This window comes from Mobula hypostoma, chromosome 8, assembly GCF_963921235.1.
Source record: "Mobula hypostoma chromosome 8, sMobHyp1.1, whole genome shotgun sequence".
NCBI classification, from domain to species: domain Eukaryota; kingdom Metazoa; phylum Chordata; class Chondrichthyes; order Myliobatiformes; family Myliobatidae; genus Mobula; species Mobula hypostoma.
Window position 1 is genome coordinate 20,990,605 of NC_086104.1, and position 20,024 is coordinate 21,010,628.

General features: G+C 42.7%; 2 protein-coding genes across 2 annotated transcripts in view; one reads left to right on the top strand and one right to left on the bottom strand.

Moving 5' to 3' along the window:
* Positions 1–10,145, bottom strand: part of yipf4 (Yip1 domain family, member 4) — a 43,781-nt gene extending 33,636 nt beyond the window's left edge. Inside the window, exon 1 of the mRNA XM_063055546.1 lies at positions 9,884–10,145. Within this exon, the coding sequence (XP_062911616.1) occupies positions 9,884–9,959 (76 nt within the window). The 5' untranslated portion in view covers positions 9,960–10,145. The remainder of the gene's footprint in view (positions 1–9,883) is intronic.
* Positions 10,146–10,197: 52 nt separating this feature from the next.
* Positions 10,198–20,024, top strand: part of exo1 (exonuclease 1) — a 46,797-nt gene continuing 36,970 nt past the window's right edge. Inside the window, exons 1-4 of the mRNA XM_063055547.1 lie at positions 10,198–10,302; positions 12,291–12,510; positions 13,650–13,769; positions 13,889–14,012. Coding sequence (XP_062911617.1) covers positions 12,350–12,510; positions 13,650–13,769; positions 13,889–14,012 — 405 coding nt within the window. The 5' untranslated portion in view covers positions 10,198–10,302; positions 12,291–12,349. The remainder of the gene's footprint in view (positions 10,303–12,290; positions 12,511–13,649; positions 13,770–13,888; positions 14,013–20,024) is intronic.

Consider the following 20,024-nt stretch of genomic DNA (forward strand, 5'->3'; position numbering starts at 1 on the left):
AGGTGGCTTTTCTTTTCTTTCTTACTTCTCTTCTAATATTTGTATATCTATGCACTTGCAATGCTACTGTGACATGTTAATTTCCTTTGGAATCAATGAAGTATCTATCATTTATTGTTTGTATACTTATTGAGAAACAGCATAGAATAGGCCCTTCAGGCCCTTTGACTTGCGCCACCAAGCAACAGCCAATTTGACCCTAGCCTAATCATGAAGCAATTTACAATGACCGATTAATCTACTAAACCAGTACATCTTTTGACTGTGGGAGGAAACTGGAGGACTCGAAGAAAGCCCACGCATTCCACGGCGAGGACGTACAGACTCTTTGCAGGTCATGCCAGAATTGAACTCTGAACTCTGAACAACATGCTTGAGAAACTTTTCTGCACCTACTCTTAATCATACAGTACATTTCCCTTAGTAAAGACAGACTGCGTGCAAACATACAAGTGTAGATTAAGCAACATTTTGTACAACTGTAACATGGAAATCTGAAAACTTGTACCCAAAGCCTTGGCTGATGAAGACGTGTATGCCATACGCCTTCTTCACTATCCTATCTATTTTGCCACATTCAGGGAACCATGTACTTGTACACCCAAGTCAATGTTCAACAACACTCCCCAATATTGTGCCATTCATTGTGTATGCCCTGCCCTGATTTAACTTCCCAAAATAAGTCAAATTCCAAACCTTTGGTCACTTTCCCAGTTGATCAATATTCTGTTATAACCTAAGACAACCTTCTTCACTGTCCAGAATACTATCAATGTTGATTGTCACCTGCAGATTTACTAATCATGACATGACAAACAAATCACCAATCCCTGTAGCACACTACCGATCAAAGGCCTAATCTGAAAAATAACCATCAATTATCACCCTTTGCCTCCTATCACCAGCCAATTTTGTATCCAGTTGACTAGTAGTTCTCACTGGACATCATCAGTGTCGAAGTCCATGTAGACAAGACCTACAGCCCTGCCTTTATCATCTCTTCAAAAAAAAAATTTGTGAGACAGAATTTCCTGCACGAAAAGCCATGCTGACTATTGCTAGTTATTCCAAATCATCAAATGCAAATAAATACTGCCCCTCAGAATCCCTTCTATTATCTTTTCCATTGTTGATGCAAGGCTCACAAGCCTGCAGGCCTCTGGCTTAGCCCTGCTGCTTTTCTTAAATAAAGATACCACACCAACTATCCACCAGACTTCTGTGGCTGACAAAATTACAAAAGTCTTTACCAGAGCCCTACCAGTCAGCTTCCTTGCTTCTTATAATGTACTAGAACACATCTGGCCAGATCCTTGGAACATCTATTTTTAAATGCAATTCAGGACCTCTAACACCTCCTCCTTTGTAATGTTGCTATCCTCTAAATTATCACTACTCCATTCCCTGAAGACACTAGCTTTTATGTCCTTCTCCACAGTAATCTGTGCACTCTTCTTCATTAATTCTGGCCTCTTTTTCTGTTCAGTACATCTTGCTCCCCCAAAAACTTTTATTTCAGTTGTTTAGCCTGAGCACTCAGCTGTGTATGCATTGCTATCTATCCAACTAGTGATAGCTTTGCTTCCTCATTGTTACTTCTTAAAACCCTGCCCCTAAAGATTCATTTCTCAGTGGTCTGCCTCCCCAGAGACCTCTCAAAATATGATTAACTTCATCTGCAAGTGTACCGTCCCTCCAGTGCATGTTTTCAGTCCACAATTAATGTCCTCCCCCCCCGCAAAAAAACAAGTGTTGCATCATGTAAATCAGTGATAATAAACCCGATTCTGAAAAACCATTTCCTTCAGTCAAAAACTAGCCAGATCAAAGCCATTGTTTGCAGACATTCAGAAATCTGGCACTCCTGTCACAGCTCTCGATACCCTTATAAAATTGAATCTTGACCTCACAACCTATCTCATTATGACATTGCACCCCTGTCTACCTGTACTGCACTTCCTCTGTAACAATATTCAGTACTCTTATTGTTCAACCTTGCACTACAGCAATGCACTGTTGCAGTGAATTGATCTGTATGAACATATTTGAGACAAGCTTTTCACTAACCCTTGGTACATCTGACAATAAAAACCCAATCTATCAATTTAACAATTTGATTAAATTACATAATTTGAACTGGCGCCTAATTTCTAGCTCCATATTTGCAACACAAATGACAAAATCTGTTGTTGGCAGAATGTCAGATAGCGATGAGGCTAGTGCAGTGATGTCACAACAACAAACTTGCAACAGCAGCAAGACCAAGGAATTCAGAAAGGAAAAAACTGATGGAACACATGCTTGTTGAGGGCTCACTGGTGGAAAGGTGAGCAGCTTCAACTCCTTAAGCATCAACACTCAGGGGATCTATCTTGAGCCCAATACATTGATGCAATCATAAAAAGCTTGCAGCTGTGCTGCTTCATTAGGAGTCTGAGAAGGTTTCATACGTCACCATATATTGTCACAAATTTCTACAGATGTACAGAGCACAGCATTCTGACCAGTTGCATCACAACCTGATATGGAGGCTCAAATGTACAGAACTGCAAGAGAATGCAAAGTTGTAGCATCAGCCAGTTCCATCTTGGGTACAAGCCTCCCCACCACTGAGGACATCTTCTGGAGGCAGTGCCCCCAAAGCAGCAGTGGTCATCATTAAAGACCCTTACCATCCAGGACGTCTTCTTTGCATTGGGGAGGAGGTACAGGCAACTGAAGCATTTTAAGGACAGCTTCTTCCCCTCCACTATCAGATTTCTGAACAGTCCACAAATAACAGTCCTGTTATTCATTTTTCCCTCTACTGCATTATTGTAAATTATAGCAAATCTTAGTCTTGCATTGTACTGCTGCCAAAAGCAATTTTACATCATTTTTAATAAACCTGTATTATTCACATTCATTCTTCAGAATGATTCCCAACGTTCTGAAATTTAATATTCCCATCTTTTTTTTAAAAATGTGTTATCAAACACTTTAGTTCCCATCTTTGGCCTCTTTCATTTCCTTTGCCTAATCACAGCCAACCATATGTTCTAAATAAGTTGCAAATGTATGCTTTTCACTTTCCCTGTCCTTTAAGTCAACCCTTCACTCTTAAACCACTCATTTTATTAGGACTTTGTTTTTCACTGACTTGCACAATTGTGAAGTGCCTGCAGCGTTGGTTCCCGTCGTTTTTGACAATGATGTTTGTAGAGCTGCACGGAGAAAAACCTGTACAGGAGGAGTTTTACAGTAAAAAAGCCATTGCACTGGTGCCATACCACTCTCTCAGCCTCAAAAATATCTGTCCAATGGTCCAAAATTATCACGTCTACAGACTTCCTCGGCTGCAGTGGATAGCCATGACATCTACTGTGCCTTGTCATGCTCTTCGCTCTCCACGAAGTGTTGCAGCACCACCACCTTAGCTGTTGGATCTTCCGGTTTATCTCATCCGCCCAATCTGCTTGAACTGGCTTCGCATGCTGTGGCAGGCATATCCCTATCTCACTGGGGTTGGAGGTTCCCAGCTAACCTCACCTGGTTTAGTCCACCTGTCAAAGCAATGTACCGGGGCGTGGCCACTGTTGCATGCAAACAGTTACTTGGAGGCTTAGGTGAGAACCAAAGGTGGACAAGCTGCCCCTGGGCAGAGCATGGCAAGCCCGCCACGAGAGGTGCTACCCCTCCCTGCAGTTGTTACTCTATAAGAATACAATCTATTGAATTACCAGCAGTGTTTACTGTATTTGCAAGAGCAATTTGACATATTATTCCAAAACAGAAGTACTACACCCATTAGAATAGCAGAAAAAAGTGATGTGTATTTTCCATAGAGCTTTGCAGTTAGTTGAACTTTTGAATGTACAGTTGGCCCTCCTTATCCGCCAGTACCGCATGCGCGAATTCAACCAACCGCGAATTGAGAAAACCCAGAAGTGCTCTTCCAGCACTTGCTGTTCGAGCATTACAAACTATTTTTCTTGTCATTATTCTCTAAACAATGTAGTATAACAACTATTTTACATAACATTTACATTGTATTAGGTATTATAAGTAATCTAGAGATGATTTAAAGTATACGGGAGGATGTACATAGGTTATCGTGGATCTGGATCGAAAAAAAAATGGGAGTTCTCTTACTAAGTAAGTTGGAACAGGTACATCTGGTATTATTTAGTGTCAGCTAGTCAAACGTTTGTCTTAGTATATAGTATATATTTTACCTTTCTATGCATATAAAATACTTAAGAAATGTACGTTTCAGCGCTGGGCTCGGGAACAGAAGTTCCCGAGTTTGATCTAGTGACAGATCGTTCCCGAGTGCACTGTCCATCCCTGCCAGGTTGATGTGGAGGATCAAAAATCCAAAACCCCAAAACCCAATAATTAAACCACTGCGTTGCTTAGTAATAATTGTAGCTTTAATCGGGCAGGGCCTTTCTAGTTTTATCCTTTAAAATTGTTCCGGTCGTTGCCCAACTGCAGCCTAACGCTTCTTCAATGACCGATGGTGTTTCACCTCTTTCTGATTGCTTTATTATTTCCACTATATTTTAAACTGCAATCGTGATTATTTTCGTGAACAGAAACACTGCGGATTCAGAGCTCTGCCACCGAGTCCAAGGTCCACTGCATTGAGACAGGTTGAATAAGGAACTTGAGCATCTGCGTTTTTTGGTATCTGCGAGGGGTCCCGGAACCAATCCCTCGCGGATAAGGAGGGCCGACTGAAGTCATATTCATAACATAATGAAAGCTGGGACTGGTAATGGGGATAAGCTGAAGGCAGTTATAGCCGGGGTTGGTCATAGGGACAAACTCCCACTACCTATTAAATGCCCCTAATGGTGTGCGCCTCAAACAGCCTCTGACAACTAAGACCCCAGGGTCTCGGCCTGAAACGTCGACTGCGCCTCTTCCTATAGATGCTGCTTGGCCTGCTGCGTTCACCAGCAACTTTGATGTATGTTGCTTGAATTTCCAGCATCTGCAGAATTCCTGTTGTTTTCTGACAACTAAGTCCAGCTCCTGGCCTTCAAGTGGCTTAGCTACTAAACCCAGTAAAACTGTTTCTACTGACAAAAGGAGGCACAAAGGAGGCTTACTGGTGCCTTAAAACTATTTGCTTCAGGCAGAGGGGGCTCATCAGCCGTGGTTGGCAGCTCATCCAGAAGGAAAACTCTGATCTCAAACCCCTGCTGCCTTGCGCTTTACCTACTCATTGGGGAGGGTTCAGGTGTAAACCCCAAGGCAAAAATCCGGAGCTGCAGTCCCTAAGGCAGTCCTACGTTGTGTTCAATGCTACTTGGCAACTCCTGCAATATTGCTGGTACTAAACTGTATGGGTCTCTACTGTTCCATTGAGTTTATCAGATGTGTGGAGAGGGGAAGCTTACTGCCTGGGCACCAGCTTGCTCTCCATATTATACTGCCAAACCTGCACATCTAGACAGCTAGGACACAATATCCACAGTCAACCCTGACCAATTGAGGCTTCAGACTCATAAAATAAAGGCAGCACCTCTGAAGGAGCAACGTGATAACAATCATTCTTTCAATATTGTGCAATGAAGAGTAAACAAAGTTCAAAATTCAAAGTAATTTTCAGTATCAGAGTACATACTTGTCACTGCATAGAATCCTGAGATTCATTTTCCTGCAAACATACTCAGTAAATCTATAGAATGGTAACTATAACAGGATCAATGAAAGATCAACCAGAGTACAGAAGACAACAACTCCGCAAATGCAAATATAAATAAATAGCAATAAACAACAAGAACATGAAATAACAAGGTGAAGAGTCCGTAAAGTGAGATTATTGATCGTAGGAACATCTCAGTGAATGGGCAAGTGAGTGTGGTTGAGGGGTCGTAACTGTTCTTAAACCGAGTGGTGCGAGTCCTGACGCACCTCTACCTTCTATCTGATGCCAGCCACAAGAAAAGAGCATGGCTAGGGTGTTGGGCATCGCTGCTTTTCTACAACAGCATTTCATGCTGATATGCTCAGTGGTTGGGAGGGCTTTACCTGTGATGTACTGGGCTGAATCCACTATATTTTGTAGGATTCTCTTTTCAAAGGCATTGGTGTTTCCTTAACAGGCCATGCTGCAGCCAGTCAACACACATCTATAAAAACTTGTCAAAGTTCTTGATGTCATGCATATTCTCCGTAGACTCTAAGGAAGTAGAAGCGCTGCCGTGCTTTCTTTACATGCTAGGTCCAGGACAGATCCTCTTAAATAGTAACATCCAGGAATTTAAAGTTGCTGACCCTTTCCACTTTGGATCTTTCCATGATTAATGGCTCATGTACCTCTGGTTTCCCTCTCCTGAAGTCTACAATCAGTTCCTTGGTCTTGCTGATGTAGAGTGAAAAGTTGCTATTATGACGCCACTCAGCCAATTTTTCAGTCTTCCTTCTGCGTGATGATTCATCACCACCTTTGATACAGCCCACACCAGTGTCATCAGCAAACCTGAATATGGTATTGGAGCTACGTTTAGCCACACAGTCATAGGTATAAATCAAGTAGAGCAGGAGGCCAAGCAGACAACCCTGTGCTGATGGAGATTGTGAAGGAGATGTTTTTGCCAATCCACTTGGATTGGGGTTTACAAGTGAGGAAATCCAGGATCCAATTGCAAAAGGGGGTATTGAGGCCCAGGTCTCGGAGTTTATTCCCTCAGGTTTGAAGGTAACTTGTGCAGAATCAGAATTGTTATGGGAGGATGCTACTTAAGTACAGGTGGCCTCCGTTTTCCGAACGTTCTGTTTACGACATCTCGCTGTTACGAAAGACCTACATTAGTTACCTGTTTTTGCTAACAGGTGTTTTCACTGTTACGAAGAAAGGCAGCACGTGAAAAAAGATAGCGCGCGAGAAAAGGCAGCACGCGCCCGAACAGCCGAGCTCCTCCCCCGGAACTGCATTCTAGCCAGCACTGCTTAAACACGTGCTTTATCTCGATTTATTTTGTGCATCCATTAGCAAGATGAGTTCTAAGGTATCAGAAAAGCCTAAAAGAGCTCGTAAGGGTGTTACACTTAGCGTAAAACTGGACATAATTAAGCGTTTCGATCCTGGTGAACGAAGTAAGGACATTGTCCACGCGGTGAACTTGCCTGAGTCCACTATTCGCACTATTTATATGCAGAGAGAAAGAATTTTGAAAGCTGCCGATGTTACTGTTGGTTCTGCTCATAGCAAAGTGGTCTCTCTTCGTCGGCATCCAATAATGGATAAAATAGAAAGTCTATTGCTTGAGTGCATTGATGGGTGTACAAAACGTGGTGTTCTGTTAAGTTTTCTTATACTTAAGGAGAAATCAGACAGTCTATTTAATAAGCTGAAACAGAAAGCACTGGACGACGGTGATGAAAGTGTTGCGAAAGTGGAATTTAAAGGTAGTCATGGGTGGCTTGATCAGATTCTGAGGCGAGGGCAGCTTCATAGTTTAAACAGTGGTCCCCAACCTCCGGGCCGCGGACCGATACATTGCTGCGAAGAATGCAATGGTGCAGCGGTAGTCAGAACACACCCAGCACATCTTTAAGAAAAAAGCCGAAATAAACAAGCTAATTAATTAGGTGCCGCCCGGCACGTAAATGTCAGCCCAGATCAGAGGCGATTGCCGATTGCGTCAGGTGGTTATTCGTATAAGTGTTTAACTGTGACGAAACTGCAATTTATTGGAGTCTTCCTGATTCCGGTAAGTGAAACTACATTGTACATACATTATTTCTACTTTATATAGGCTGTGTATTTTTGTGTGTTACTTGGTATGATTTGGCAGCTTCATAGCTTAAAGGTTACTGGAGAGAGTGTTTCTGCCGAGAGCGCTTCCGCGAGATTTTCACTGCACTAGCCAGTGCTGCAGAAAAGTATTTCTACTTTATACAGGCTGTGTATTTATATCATTCCTGCTTTTACTATATGTTATTGCTATTTTAGGTTTTGTGTTATTTGGCATGATTTTGTAGGTTATTTTTTGGGTCTGGGAACGCTACAATTGAATCTGCTTTCCTTAATAAATACCCTGGGTAGTTTACACCAGACTTTTATCATTCACAGCATCAAAAGAATTGTCTCCATGTCACTTTTAGTTCCTCAGCCCATCATCTTCAGATTTTTACCCCCAGTTATGATCCCACCAATGATGGGAACAGTTCCCTGTTATTTTGTCTATCTTCGTGATTTTTAAATACATTCCTTCAACTTTTCTGGTTTCAGGGAGAACAATCTCATTTTCTCCAGTATATACACATCACTGAAGCCCCCCTCCCTAAAAGTAATCAGATTCAGGGACAACAGTCCCAGTTTCTCCAGTATATCCACACAAATTAAGCCCCCACCCTGAAAAACATTTCGGTATCTGCACATCTGCGCCTTCTCCAAAGCCTTTGTCTTTCCTGAAAGGAACAGTACACATTCTCCTATTATATAGTCAAACCAGTATATTATAGAAATTCATTCTGACTGCCCTAATCATATACTACATACTTTTATTTATAAGGCCAGGATCTCATATGCTTCAATTTAAAGCAAAACTTCCTCAACCTGCTCTGAGCTCTAATCTAAACTTTCCATCAATCTCCCTATTCTTCTATCCTCTAATTAAAACTGTAAACTGATATTGTAAATACGAGGAAATCATATTGTATCATTTTTCATTACTGAAATATCAAACACATTTGGTCAAAGTAAACTTAATCTGTCACCAATCCTCCCTTTCCACCACTTTCAATCTCTTTTAAGTCTGTCATCTTTCTCACAGTACATGACACCTCCAAGTTTTATAGCACCTGCAAATTTGGGGGTTCAGGACATAATTTCCAAGTCCAAATCACAGGTACATTATAAAAAGCAGCAACCCTAGCACTGATCTCTAAGAAACTTCTCTATGCTCTCCCCTCCCATCTGAAAAAGCAAACATTTTATTGCAACTGCCAATATTATCGTTTTTCATTGCATAGACTCCATTCTTAATTACAGGTCTATTGCATGGAACCTTGTCAAATGCATTACTCATTGTCAAATTAACATCATGGACTCTTCTACCCAAGGGAAGAGATGGCACCACAATTTAACCCCTGGTTGGAAAGCCAGCAACTCTGCTAGCAAACAAGAACCTCTGCAGATGCTGGAAATCCAAAGCAACACACACACACAAAATGCTGGAAGAACTCAGCAGGTCAGGCAGCATCAATGGAACTGAACAAACAGTCGACATTTCAGGCAGAGACCGTTCTTCAGGACACAGATCTTAGCCCAAAACTTCGACTGTTCATTTTCATGGATGCTGCCTGACCTGAATTCCTCTAGCAGTTTATTTATGTATGTAACTGATAGCATCTCATTCCTAACATACTGTGTTGGAGAGGCGCAGTCTTCTCTTCCTACAGATGCTGCTTGGCCTGCTGCGTTCACCAGCAACTTTGATGTATGTTGCTTGAATTTCCAGCATCAGCAGAATTCCTGTTGTTTGCCTCTGGAACATACTACCTTCTGCTTCAGTGACTAGTATGCTTCCTACCGAGCACAGCTGACATTTGCGAGTTAATTATTAGGGCATATAAGAGCAGGTACAGAGAGAATCCATAATATTCCACGGGAAATGGGCTTGGAACATCTTAGCTCAGAGGCCATGGATCCATAGTATTTACCTTCCCCTCTCCACAAGTGTTGTCTGATGTGGTATTCCACCATTTTTGTGTTTATTTTCAAGGCCCAGACTTTGGCGATGTTGGAACGATTAAACAACAAAACTAGCAGCTGAGAAACCATCTCACCCTCCTGGCCCGGGCATGGATCGAGCTCAATCAGCCGTCCCCCGCACTGTCATCTCGCCCCAGTACCCAAAACAACATCTCAAACTTTACGGCCTACCTTCACCGTCGGCCGAAGAGACGAAGGTGAAATCCCCGTTGTTGGCAGCAAAGTGCTGCCGCTGCAGGCCGCTCATGGCGCCGGCTCGGCTTGAGCGCCGCTGACTGCGAGGGCCGGGACTCCGGAGCGGCGCGAGCACCCGCCGTTCACCGCCTCCCCCCCACTCGATGCCCGTGCACCCACCGACTCCGCCAACGTCACTCAACTACTCTGCGATCCCGATCCGCCGTCATTGCCGGGGCCACTAAGCACGCCGGGAAAAGTACAAACCCCGCCCCCAACGGGGGGAAAAAAAGGAGCCAGAGAGCATTCTGGTTGGGCGCTACCTTGGCCTATCGGAATCGACCTTCATCAAATTTGACTCCCCCAAATTTGGCGGTAAATGGTGATGGCTTTTTAAATGTCTGCCTGGCTTTCAGGTGAGTTTATACATATCAAAAAATTACCCTTCTCGTCCCGGGCTGCTAGAGAGTGGAATAAATGCCTAAGAGACTAGGGCTAGGCGTAGAAATGAGGCTGGGTAAAATATTTGCTGTCAGTTTAAACTGCTAAATCATCTTGTTTTCGGCCCGAGCTCCGGACAAGGGTAAGATTATGGCGGGCAGCTGCAAGGGCATGGAAGAGGGGTCCGGGGCTGAATAAGAGTGGAAGCTTTTCTACCTTAAAGCGAAGTTTCTGAAGGCTTCGTCAGATCTGAATGGGAACAAATTTCAACGTTCATTAATGAAGGGGGAATCCGATTTAAAATTGAATCGACGTAAATTACTTCTTTAATATTACTGATATATGTGAATTAAAAACTCTAGTTTTCTTGCCGTTTTGTGTGTGTATATATTTCCATAAGTTTTGGCCATTTATGTACCTATTGCACCATAATTGAAGACAAAGCTTCAGAACCTTTTGTAATTACCTGTTTTTCTGCATAAATTACTCATAAAATGTGGTCTGATCTTCATCTGAGTTACAATAATAGACAAACATAATCTGCCTAAACTAATAACACACAAAAATTGTATGTACTTTTCATGTCTTTATTGAAAACATTGTTCAACCTTTAACAATCCAGGCTGGAAAACAGTATGTGAACCCTTGTATTTAATAACTGGTAGAACATGCTTTAGCAGCAATAACTTTCATCAAATGTTTCCTGTAGCTGCTGATCAAACTTGCACAATGGCAAGGAGGAATTTTAGACCATTCTTCCATATAAAACTGTTCAGTTCATCAACGTTTCTGGATTATCTTGTATGAACAGCCCTCTTCAGGTCATACCACTGCATCTCAATTGGTTAAGGTCTGGACTCTGACTTGGCCATTCCAAAACACAAATTTTCTTTTTAAACAGTTCTGATGCTGATTTACTCTTGTCACAGATCTTTGTCTTGCTGCATTATCCAACTTCTATTAAGCTTCAGGTGACAGACCACTACTCTACATTCTCCTGTAGAATGTCTTGATACAATTTTGAATTCATTGTTCCCTCAACGATTGCAAGCTGTCCAGGCCCTGAGGCAGCAAAGCAGCCCCAAACCACGATGCTCCTTCCACCATGCTTCGCAGTTGCGATGAGGTTTTGGTGTTGGTGTGCAGTGCCCCTTTTCCTCCAAACAGTTCAACTTTTGTTTCATCTGTTCACAGAACATTGTTTCCGAAGCATTGTGGAACATCCAGATGTTTTTTTGCAAACTTGAGACTGTGATTATTTAAATGGTGTACTCAGCATTGATGAGAAAAAGTACAATTGTCTGTACGTTATTAGTTTAGGTAGATTGTGTTTGTCTATTATTGTGACTTGGATGAAGATCAGACCACTTTTCATGAGTAATTAATGCAGAAAACCAGGTAATTGCAAAGGGTTCATAAATGGTGAGTTCCTACCTTTGCTTGTTTGAGAATCATCCCTTAATTCATACTTTTAATTTTGTAACTAAACACCATTTTAACATCTGAGTTTTATTTCCACATAGTTGCAATATTCCTGCAAGCAAGAATGCAGATGGCTGCGCTATTATCCTAGCAATCAAGTTTGATCTCTGCATTGCAATTATTTTTGAGATTGAATGTATAGGTATATTTGAAGAGCAGGCATCCTTTACTTATTGTTGGAGAAGTTGTCTTACTCTTACCTGGAGAAGTTGCTGTAGGTCGTTTACTCTTCTCTACGTTTAGACTTTATTAAGTAAAACTGTCATTTAGTTTATTATTCACTGTGAATCATGCATCTGCGTCTCCTTCGGCTTACACTCTGTCCCAATAAGTTTTGTGATTTTTACATCTATGCTTCAGAGTCTCTTCACAGTTTAACCACTTGTTTGTGCTGCAGTCCTTTTGAATTCATGAATAATACCTCGGTGATTTCATCTGTCACTCCTTGATTTAAAACTAACATTTACTTTCTGAATCACAGCTCATCCATTTTAACCTGAGAACACTAATGAAAGATTTTGAGAAGAGAAAAGTCACACCATGGGGATTCAAGGATTGCTACAGTTTGTTAAGGAAGCATCAGAACCAATTCACATCAAAAAATACAAAGGACAGACTGTGGCACTGGATATGTATTGCTGGCTTCATAAAGGTGCCTTTGCATGTGCTGATAAATTAGCAAAGGGGGAACCAACTGACCAGTAAGTCTCTCTTGCCTGTCTTGATGTTTGTCCCACTGTTAAGCAAAAATCTTGATCTAGAGTGCCCTCCATGTGGAGTTAACAAATTATTTCTGTTGGTTTCAGCCATCCCACCCTGCAAAAACTCATTTCAGGGAGGTAGTACCATCAATTTGCTGGAGACTCCCGGAACTTCCAGGAGAGGTGGGATGTCTGCAATAGAGTAGCTCCTTAACAGCTAGCCAGCTAGTTTAAATAACGTTAGCTATGCTAGTGAACGGATGACACCTGTTAAACTCACCTCAACATGTCTTTTACAGTCTTAACCCACTATGGCCAATAGAAAAGTCACTGTCATTATTTTTGACCCCTATTAGGCAGGGGTACACTTTAGTGTAGTCTGGGGTGACGTACGTTTTATATTTTCTTTTTTTGGAACACCCTGCCATGCTGACTTTTTTTTAGAACTCTCTCGCTCTTGCTCTCTATCGTGTGCATGCATGCGCTGTCTCGCTCGTGGTCGCTCTTACTCTCTCTCGCGCTTGCTTTCTCGCTCTCTCTCGTGGTTGCTCTCTTGCGCTTGCTTTCTTGCTCTTGCGCTCGCTCTTTCTCGCGCGTTCTCTCACGCTCGCTCTCAAAAATATCAATTTTCGGGACATTGTATATAATTTGCGGGCATCAGGGAGCCACTATTAATTTGCGGGAGACTTCTGGAACTTCCGGGAGAGGTGGGATGTCTGTGGTTTGCTTCTGGGTATCCTTGTTCCCTTCCACATGCCAGAGGTAAACTTGTTACCAGGTTAATAGGCCAATATGAATTATTAAAATGGGTCACAGAGGAATAGCTGATGAAAATGCTACAAGGAGGTAAAATGGGGTAAATGGGTGCTTGATCGTCAATGTGAATCTGGTAGGCTTAAGTGCCCTTTCTACACACTGTATGACTGTTTTCTTGTGCATGGTAAATGTCATTGACGAAAACTGCAGTCCCTAATTAAATAATGTTCAGTTTCATCACATTTTCCAATGAAGTTGCAGCATTAGTAGTGATCGTCACTTTCACCCTTAGATATAACACGATCTAGAAAATTCCATCTAACTGCATACATGAGTGGCATTTTTAATTTTTTTTTCCCAAATGTTAATTTGTTTTGTTCCAGATACGTTAGTTATTGTATGAAATTTGTTGAAATGTTGGATTCCTTTGGTGTTAAACCAATCCTGGTTTTTGATGGATGCACATTACCTTCCAAAAAAGAGGTAGAAAAAGCCCGAAGCATGTAAGTATAATTCAGTCCGAATATTAACATCTAGAAGATACAGATTATTTTTTAAACTGAACAGCTGTTTGTCCATGTGGTTTAGAAACATTATGCTTTGGTGATTTTCTGCATTACAGACGTAGGCAAACAAACTTGCAGAAAGGGAAGCAGCTCCTACGTGAAGGCAAGACAGCAGAAGCCAGAGAGTGCTTTACTCGCTCTGTCAGTATAACACCTGCAATGGCTCGTGAGGTTATAAAGGTGAGTGACCTCCATTTTATTTTGCCTGTGGTTTGTGCAGAAAACAAGTTGCTTCCAAATTATCTTTATATCCTACTGATTTTCTTACTTTTAAAAATGTTTAAATAATAAATTGCAAACATGAGGAAATCTGCAGATGCTGGAAATTCAAGCAACACACACAAAATGCTGGTGGAACGCAGCAGGCCAGACAGCATCCACAGGAAGAAGCACAGTTGACGTTTCGGACCGAGACCCTTTGTCAGACCTTTCAAATCTCTCACTATCCCTTCTTTCAGTTAGTCCTGACGAAGGATCTCGGCCCAAAACGTCGACTATGCTTCTTCCTATGGATGTTGTTTGGCCTGCTGTGTTCCACCAGCATCTTGTGTGTGTTGCTTGAAATAATAAATTGGATGGGTGGGGGTTGGATTTCTGGCTCGACAGAGGGAGAATAGAAGATGTGTGCAGCTGTACTCATTACATGAAATTTGCTACATAGAGAAAAGCCTTTTGACTCAATTGCATCTACATACCCTTCTCTTCCCTCCTTTAGTTTCTCTTTAAACTATCTGCTTACTGTAAATAGTGACAAGTTTCATGTTCAGATTGCTCCTCATTTCTTTACTAGGTTAAGGGTGACCAATGAAATTTGTCTTCTAGCTTTGGAAACACAAACGGATCTTCTCTGCAAAAATAACAAGCCCCTTCTTGATTCTAGATACTTGCATTGGATCCCTTTTCAGCCCTTTGTTTTGGAGCAATGGCCATTCAATCTTACCTGACCATTCTAGTATTTGCCCTCTCAGGTGCTTTCTAATCTTGCTTTTAGTCTGGAGTTCAGAAACATAGGTAGAGCTTAATGTTGCTATGATTTTATTTTGTACTATTGGGAACCATAAACTAGTAAGCCTAACATCTGTGGAAGATAACTTACTGGAGAGGATTTTGAGGAATGCATCTGGAAAGGTGGTTTGATGGAGGAAGTCAAGACAGCTTTGGCTGGGGAAGGTCATGCATCAGGAACTTGACTGAGTTTTTTGAACAAGAGGTCAATAAGGGGAGGGGAGTTGATATCAACTTCAGTAAGGCCTTTAAGATTCCTCATTGTAAGCTAGTCTGGAAGGTTAAATCACACAAAATCTAGGGAGAGTTGGCTAATTAGATGCACAATTGACTTAAACCATAAGATGCAGGAGCAGAATTAGGCCATTTGGCCCATTGAGTCTTCTCCTCCATTCAATCATGGCTGATCTTTTCTTCCCTTCTCAGCCCCACTCCCCGGCCTTCTCACTGTAACCTTTGATGCCGTGTCCACTCAAGAACCTATCAAGCTGTGCCTTAAATAACCCAATGACCTGGCCTCCACAGCTGCCTGTGATAGCAAATTCACCACCCTCTGGCTAAAGAAAGTTCTCTGCATCTCTGTTTTAAATGCACGCCCCTCTATCCTGAGGCTGTGCCCCCTTGTCTTAGACTCTCCCACCATGGAAAACATCCTTTCCACATCCACTCTGTCCAGGCCTTTCAACATTCAAAGAGTTTCTATGAGATCTCCCCTCATGCTTCTAAATTCCAGCGAGTACAGACCCAGCACTACTAAACATTCTTCATATGATAACCCTTTTGTTCCCAAATCATCCTGTGAACCCTCACCAATGCCAGCACACCTTTTCTTAGATGAGGAGCCCAAAACTGTTCATAATACTCAAGGTAAAGCCTCACCAGTGCCTTATGTAACCTCAGCATCACATCTCTGTTCTTGTATTGTAGACGTCTTGAAATGAATGCTAACATTGCATTTGCCTTCCTCACCACTGACTCTGCCTGCAAGTTAACCTTTAAGTTGTTCTGCACCAGGACTCCCAAGTCCCTCTGCATCTCAGATTTTTTGGATTTTCCCTGTTTAGAAAACAGTCAGCACATTTATTTCTACTACCAAAGTGCATGACCATGTATTTTCCAACATCGTATTTCATTCGCCACTCTCTTGCCCATTCTCCTAATCTAAGTCCTGCAGCCTCCCTGTTTCCTCAACACTATCTGCCCCTCCACCAATTTTGACGGTAAGAAGCAGAGAATGATAGTGGAAGCGCAAACACGAGGAAATCTGCAGATGCTGGAATTTCAAGCAACACTCATAGAAGTTGATGGTGAACGCGAAATAGTCGCGAAAACATACAGCCTGCTACAGAGCATGTTAACCCCTGAAAAGCCAGCTGACAGAACGTTCAAGCAAATACTCCAACAGTATTTGAACCCCAAACTGATGGTTATTGCTGAAAGATTTAAATTCCATAAACAAAATCAGAGCAAAACTGAAAGCATTTCTGAATATTGTGCTGAATTGCGCAAATTATCAGAACATTGTCAATTTGGAGCTGGTCTGTCAGACGCATTGAGGGACAGGTTAGTGTGTGGCATGCACTGTGAAACCACACAGAAGAAGCTTCTGTCTGAAAAAGACCTTACGTTCGAGGAAGTGCTAAACATCTCAATATCATTAGAAACAGCTGCACGAGGTGCTTCCGAGATACAACAAAATCTACGGAATATGCCACAGATAAAATGTCACTGAACAGAAGTGAAGGAAAGAAATGTTGCCATTGTGGGAACAGGTCACACGACCCTGATGATTGGTTTAAAGATAAAGAATGCAGAAACTGTGGCAAACAGGGCCACATTGGCAGAATATGCAAAGCTAGTTAGCAGCAGAAAAAGGACAAAATACAGAGAAACAAAGAAACCCCAGAAAGGAAAATACAACAATGTGCACAAAATGAAAGAAAACAATGCTGATGAAAACTACTCAGACAAAAGTGAATTGTCTTGTCTGCAACCTCACAGCGTGAAAGACACAGATGATCGAAGAGTAATATGGATCTTTCTCTCTGGCTATCCATCCCATAGGATGATGATGGTTCCTTTCAGTTACTCCTCAGAAAGGAATAGCACGTGCGTGAATGGATTTTAGGTGAGTAAGGGGTTGCACAGGTCCAGACCCACCCTATCGACATCCCCTCCCGGATCCAGTGGCATGGTGGGGTCCAAGGCGGACCAAGCTTCGATGCAAGGGATGCCCTTTCCGCGCTTCACAGCTCGTATTTGCTAGATGGCAGTTGACCCTACGAGAGGGTTCATCTGCCCTTTCACGGGTCTTGTTTTTTGTCCTGCAGGGTTCTAGCCATCCTCCTCACCAGGCAAGCCTGGTGGGGGAGCCGGTTTAGTCACGACAGGTAGTACTGGGTTACATGGTACCAGTAGCACTCAGACGAGTGACCTGACTTATGGATCACTCCACAAGTGGCAGGCGTGAGACTGAAAATGGAGATGGACACAGGCTCAGCTTTAACAGTAATCTCTGTATACGGCCTCAATCGACTGTTTTCTCACATACCTCTGAAATGAACTGAACTACTGCTGAAGACTTACACAGAACAGAAAGTGCGTCCCAAAGGTAAAATTAATGTGACAGTGACCTACGGAGACAAAACACAGCAGCTGAATCTCTATGTACTGAAAAATGGAGGACCACCATTGCTGGGACGTGAATGGCTCAGGAAAATTCAGTTGGATCGGCACACCATCAAGGCACTAGATGTGTCAGCAAAGGCGGGCAGCAAGGCTACCTCTGAGAGACTGTCACAAATAATTGCTAACTCTGAAGAAGTGTTCATGAAAGGAATAAGAAAACTTCAGGGCATGAAGGCAAAGATTGAGATTCAGGAAAATGCATGTCCAAAATTTTACAAAGCCAGACCAGTGCCATATGCAATCCGTCCAACAGTAGAGGCAAAGCCGAAAAATCTGGAGCAGACTGGGGTCCTGTCAAAGGTGGATTGAAGTGAATGGGCCACGCCATTGTTCCAGTGATGAAGAAAACCTCCAGCACAAAACCAGGAAAACCAAGCAAGGTGAGCATACGTAGTGACTTTGAAGTGACTGTCAACCCAGTGCTCCACACAGTACAATATCCCCTATCCCGTATTGAGGACATTTTTGCTTCCCTGTCAGGAGGGGAAGATTTCACAAAAATTGACTTGACCCAGGCTTACCTCCAAATGGAAATCGAGGAAACATCCAAGAAACACCTGACAATAAATACATACAAAGGCCTTTACCAGTACAACAGGTTGGTGTTTCGGATAGCATCAGCGCCTACAGGGGATTCCAGGGACTCAGTGTTACCTGGATGACATCATTGTCACTGGCAAGGATGACAACAAACATCTTTCTAACCTAAAACAAGTGCTCACCAGGTTACGAGAATATGGGCTCAGAGCTAATCGACAGAAATGTGAATTTTTCAAAAAGGAAACCTCATACTGTGGGCATGTGATCAATAAGGATGGCTTACACATGTCTCAAGACAAGATAGAAGTGGTGCTTAAGGCACCACCACCTGAAAATGTGTCTCGGCTGAGAGCATATCTTGGTCTAGTGAACTACTAACACAAGTTCTTGCCTAACCTATCCACAGTCCTACACCCACTAAATGCATTATTACAGACAGGGGCACAATGGAAGTGGACTGAGAGCTGTGAGAAAGCGTTTCAAGATACTAAAAGACTCATATCTTCGGAAGGGGTGCTCGTGCACTTTGACCCCTCCTTCCCTATCCAACTAGCTTCTGATATCTCGCCCATGGGATAGGAGCTCTGTTATCGCACAAATTTCCAGATGGCTCCAAAAGACCAATAGCCTTTGCCTCAAGAACGCTAACTTCAGCTGAACAGATTGACAGAGCGGCCCTAAGCCTCATGTGGGGAGTTTAGAAATTCAGTCACTACCTATATGGCCAAAATTTTACTCTGTTGACTGACCATCAGCCTCTCCTGTCGATCTTCAACCCAAGAAAAGGCTTTCCAGTAATGACAGCACGAAGTCTACAATGATGGTCCCTTTTCTTAGGAGGTCACAGGTATGACATTGAACACAAGGGGACCAAGCAACACAGATGGTTTGTCACATTTACCACTGCCCATTTCTGAGATAACTACGCAAATACATTCAGCAGAGGTCTTTCACACAACAATAGTTGAACAAATACCAGTAACAAACAGCCTCTTTGAAAGAGAAACATGCAATGACCCTATGTTGTTAAAAGTGTATGACATCACGGTAAAGGGATGGCCAGCGCGGGGTAACACACTGTTTCCAGCCTTCTCAGCGAGGAAGGAGCAGTTGTCAGTGTGTCAAGCAGCACTAATGTGTGGCTCACGAGTTGTGATTCCTCCCAAGCTACGCATCAGAGTGCTGGAGGAACTGCATGAGGGGCACCTGGGTGCCATGTAAATGAAAAATCTAGCCCGTGCCTATGTGTGGTGGCCAGGAATCGATAAACAGATTGAGGACTTGACCAAGAACTGCTCTGGATGTCAAAAGATCCAGAACACACCACCACAAGCGCCCCTCCATCCATGGGAGTGGCCCTCATCACCATGGCAACAAGTGCACATCGACTTTGCTGGACCATTCATGGACTCTATTTTTTTAATCACTGTCGGTGCACATTCCAAATGGCCAGAGGTCATCAGAATGAAGTCAATCACATCAGAAAAGACCATTACGGTTCTGAGGACCACGTTCGCCAGGAATGGCATACCAGAACAAATCTGCACAGACAATGGATGACAATTTGTCTCTGAAGAATTCCAAAATTTTATGAAGAACAGTGGAATCAAGCACTTTACATCTGCCCCTTATCATCCATCCACAAATGCCTTGGCAGAAAGATTTGTACAGACATTCAAGAAAGCCATCTAGGCAATGGACAACGAAAATCAACCACTGCAACACAAGATAGACAACTTCCTCCCTGCCTATCGTAATGCAGTATATGCAACCACTAATCAGACTCCAGCGATGATGTTTCTGAACAGGAACCTGAGGTCCCACATGGATCTTCTTAAACCAGATGTACGGTGTGATGTGGAGAACAGACAGTTCAAACACTTGAATGCTAAGTCAACACGGAGGTTCAGTGTGGGATAGTCAGTTCTTGCATGTGATTACCGGACTGAAAAGTGGCCA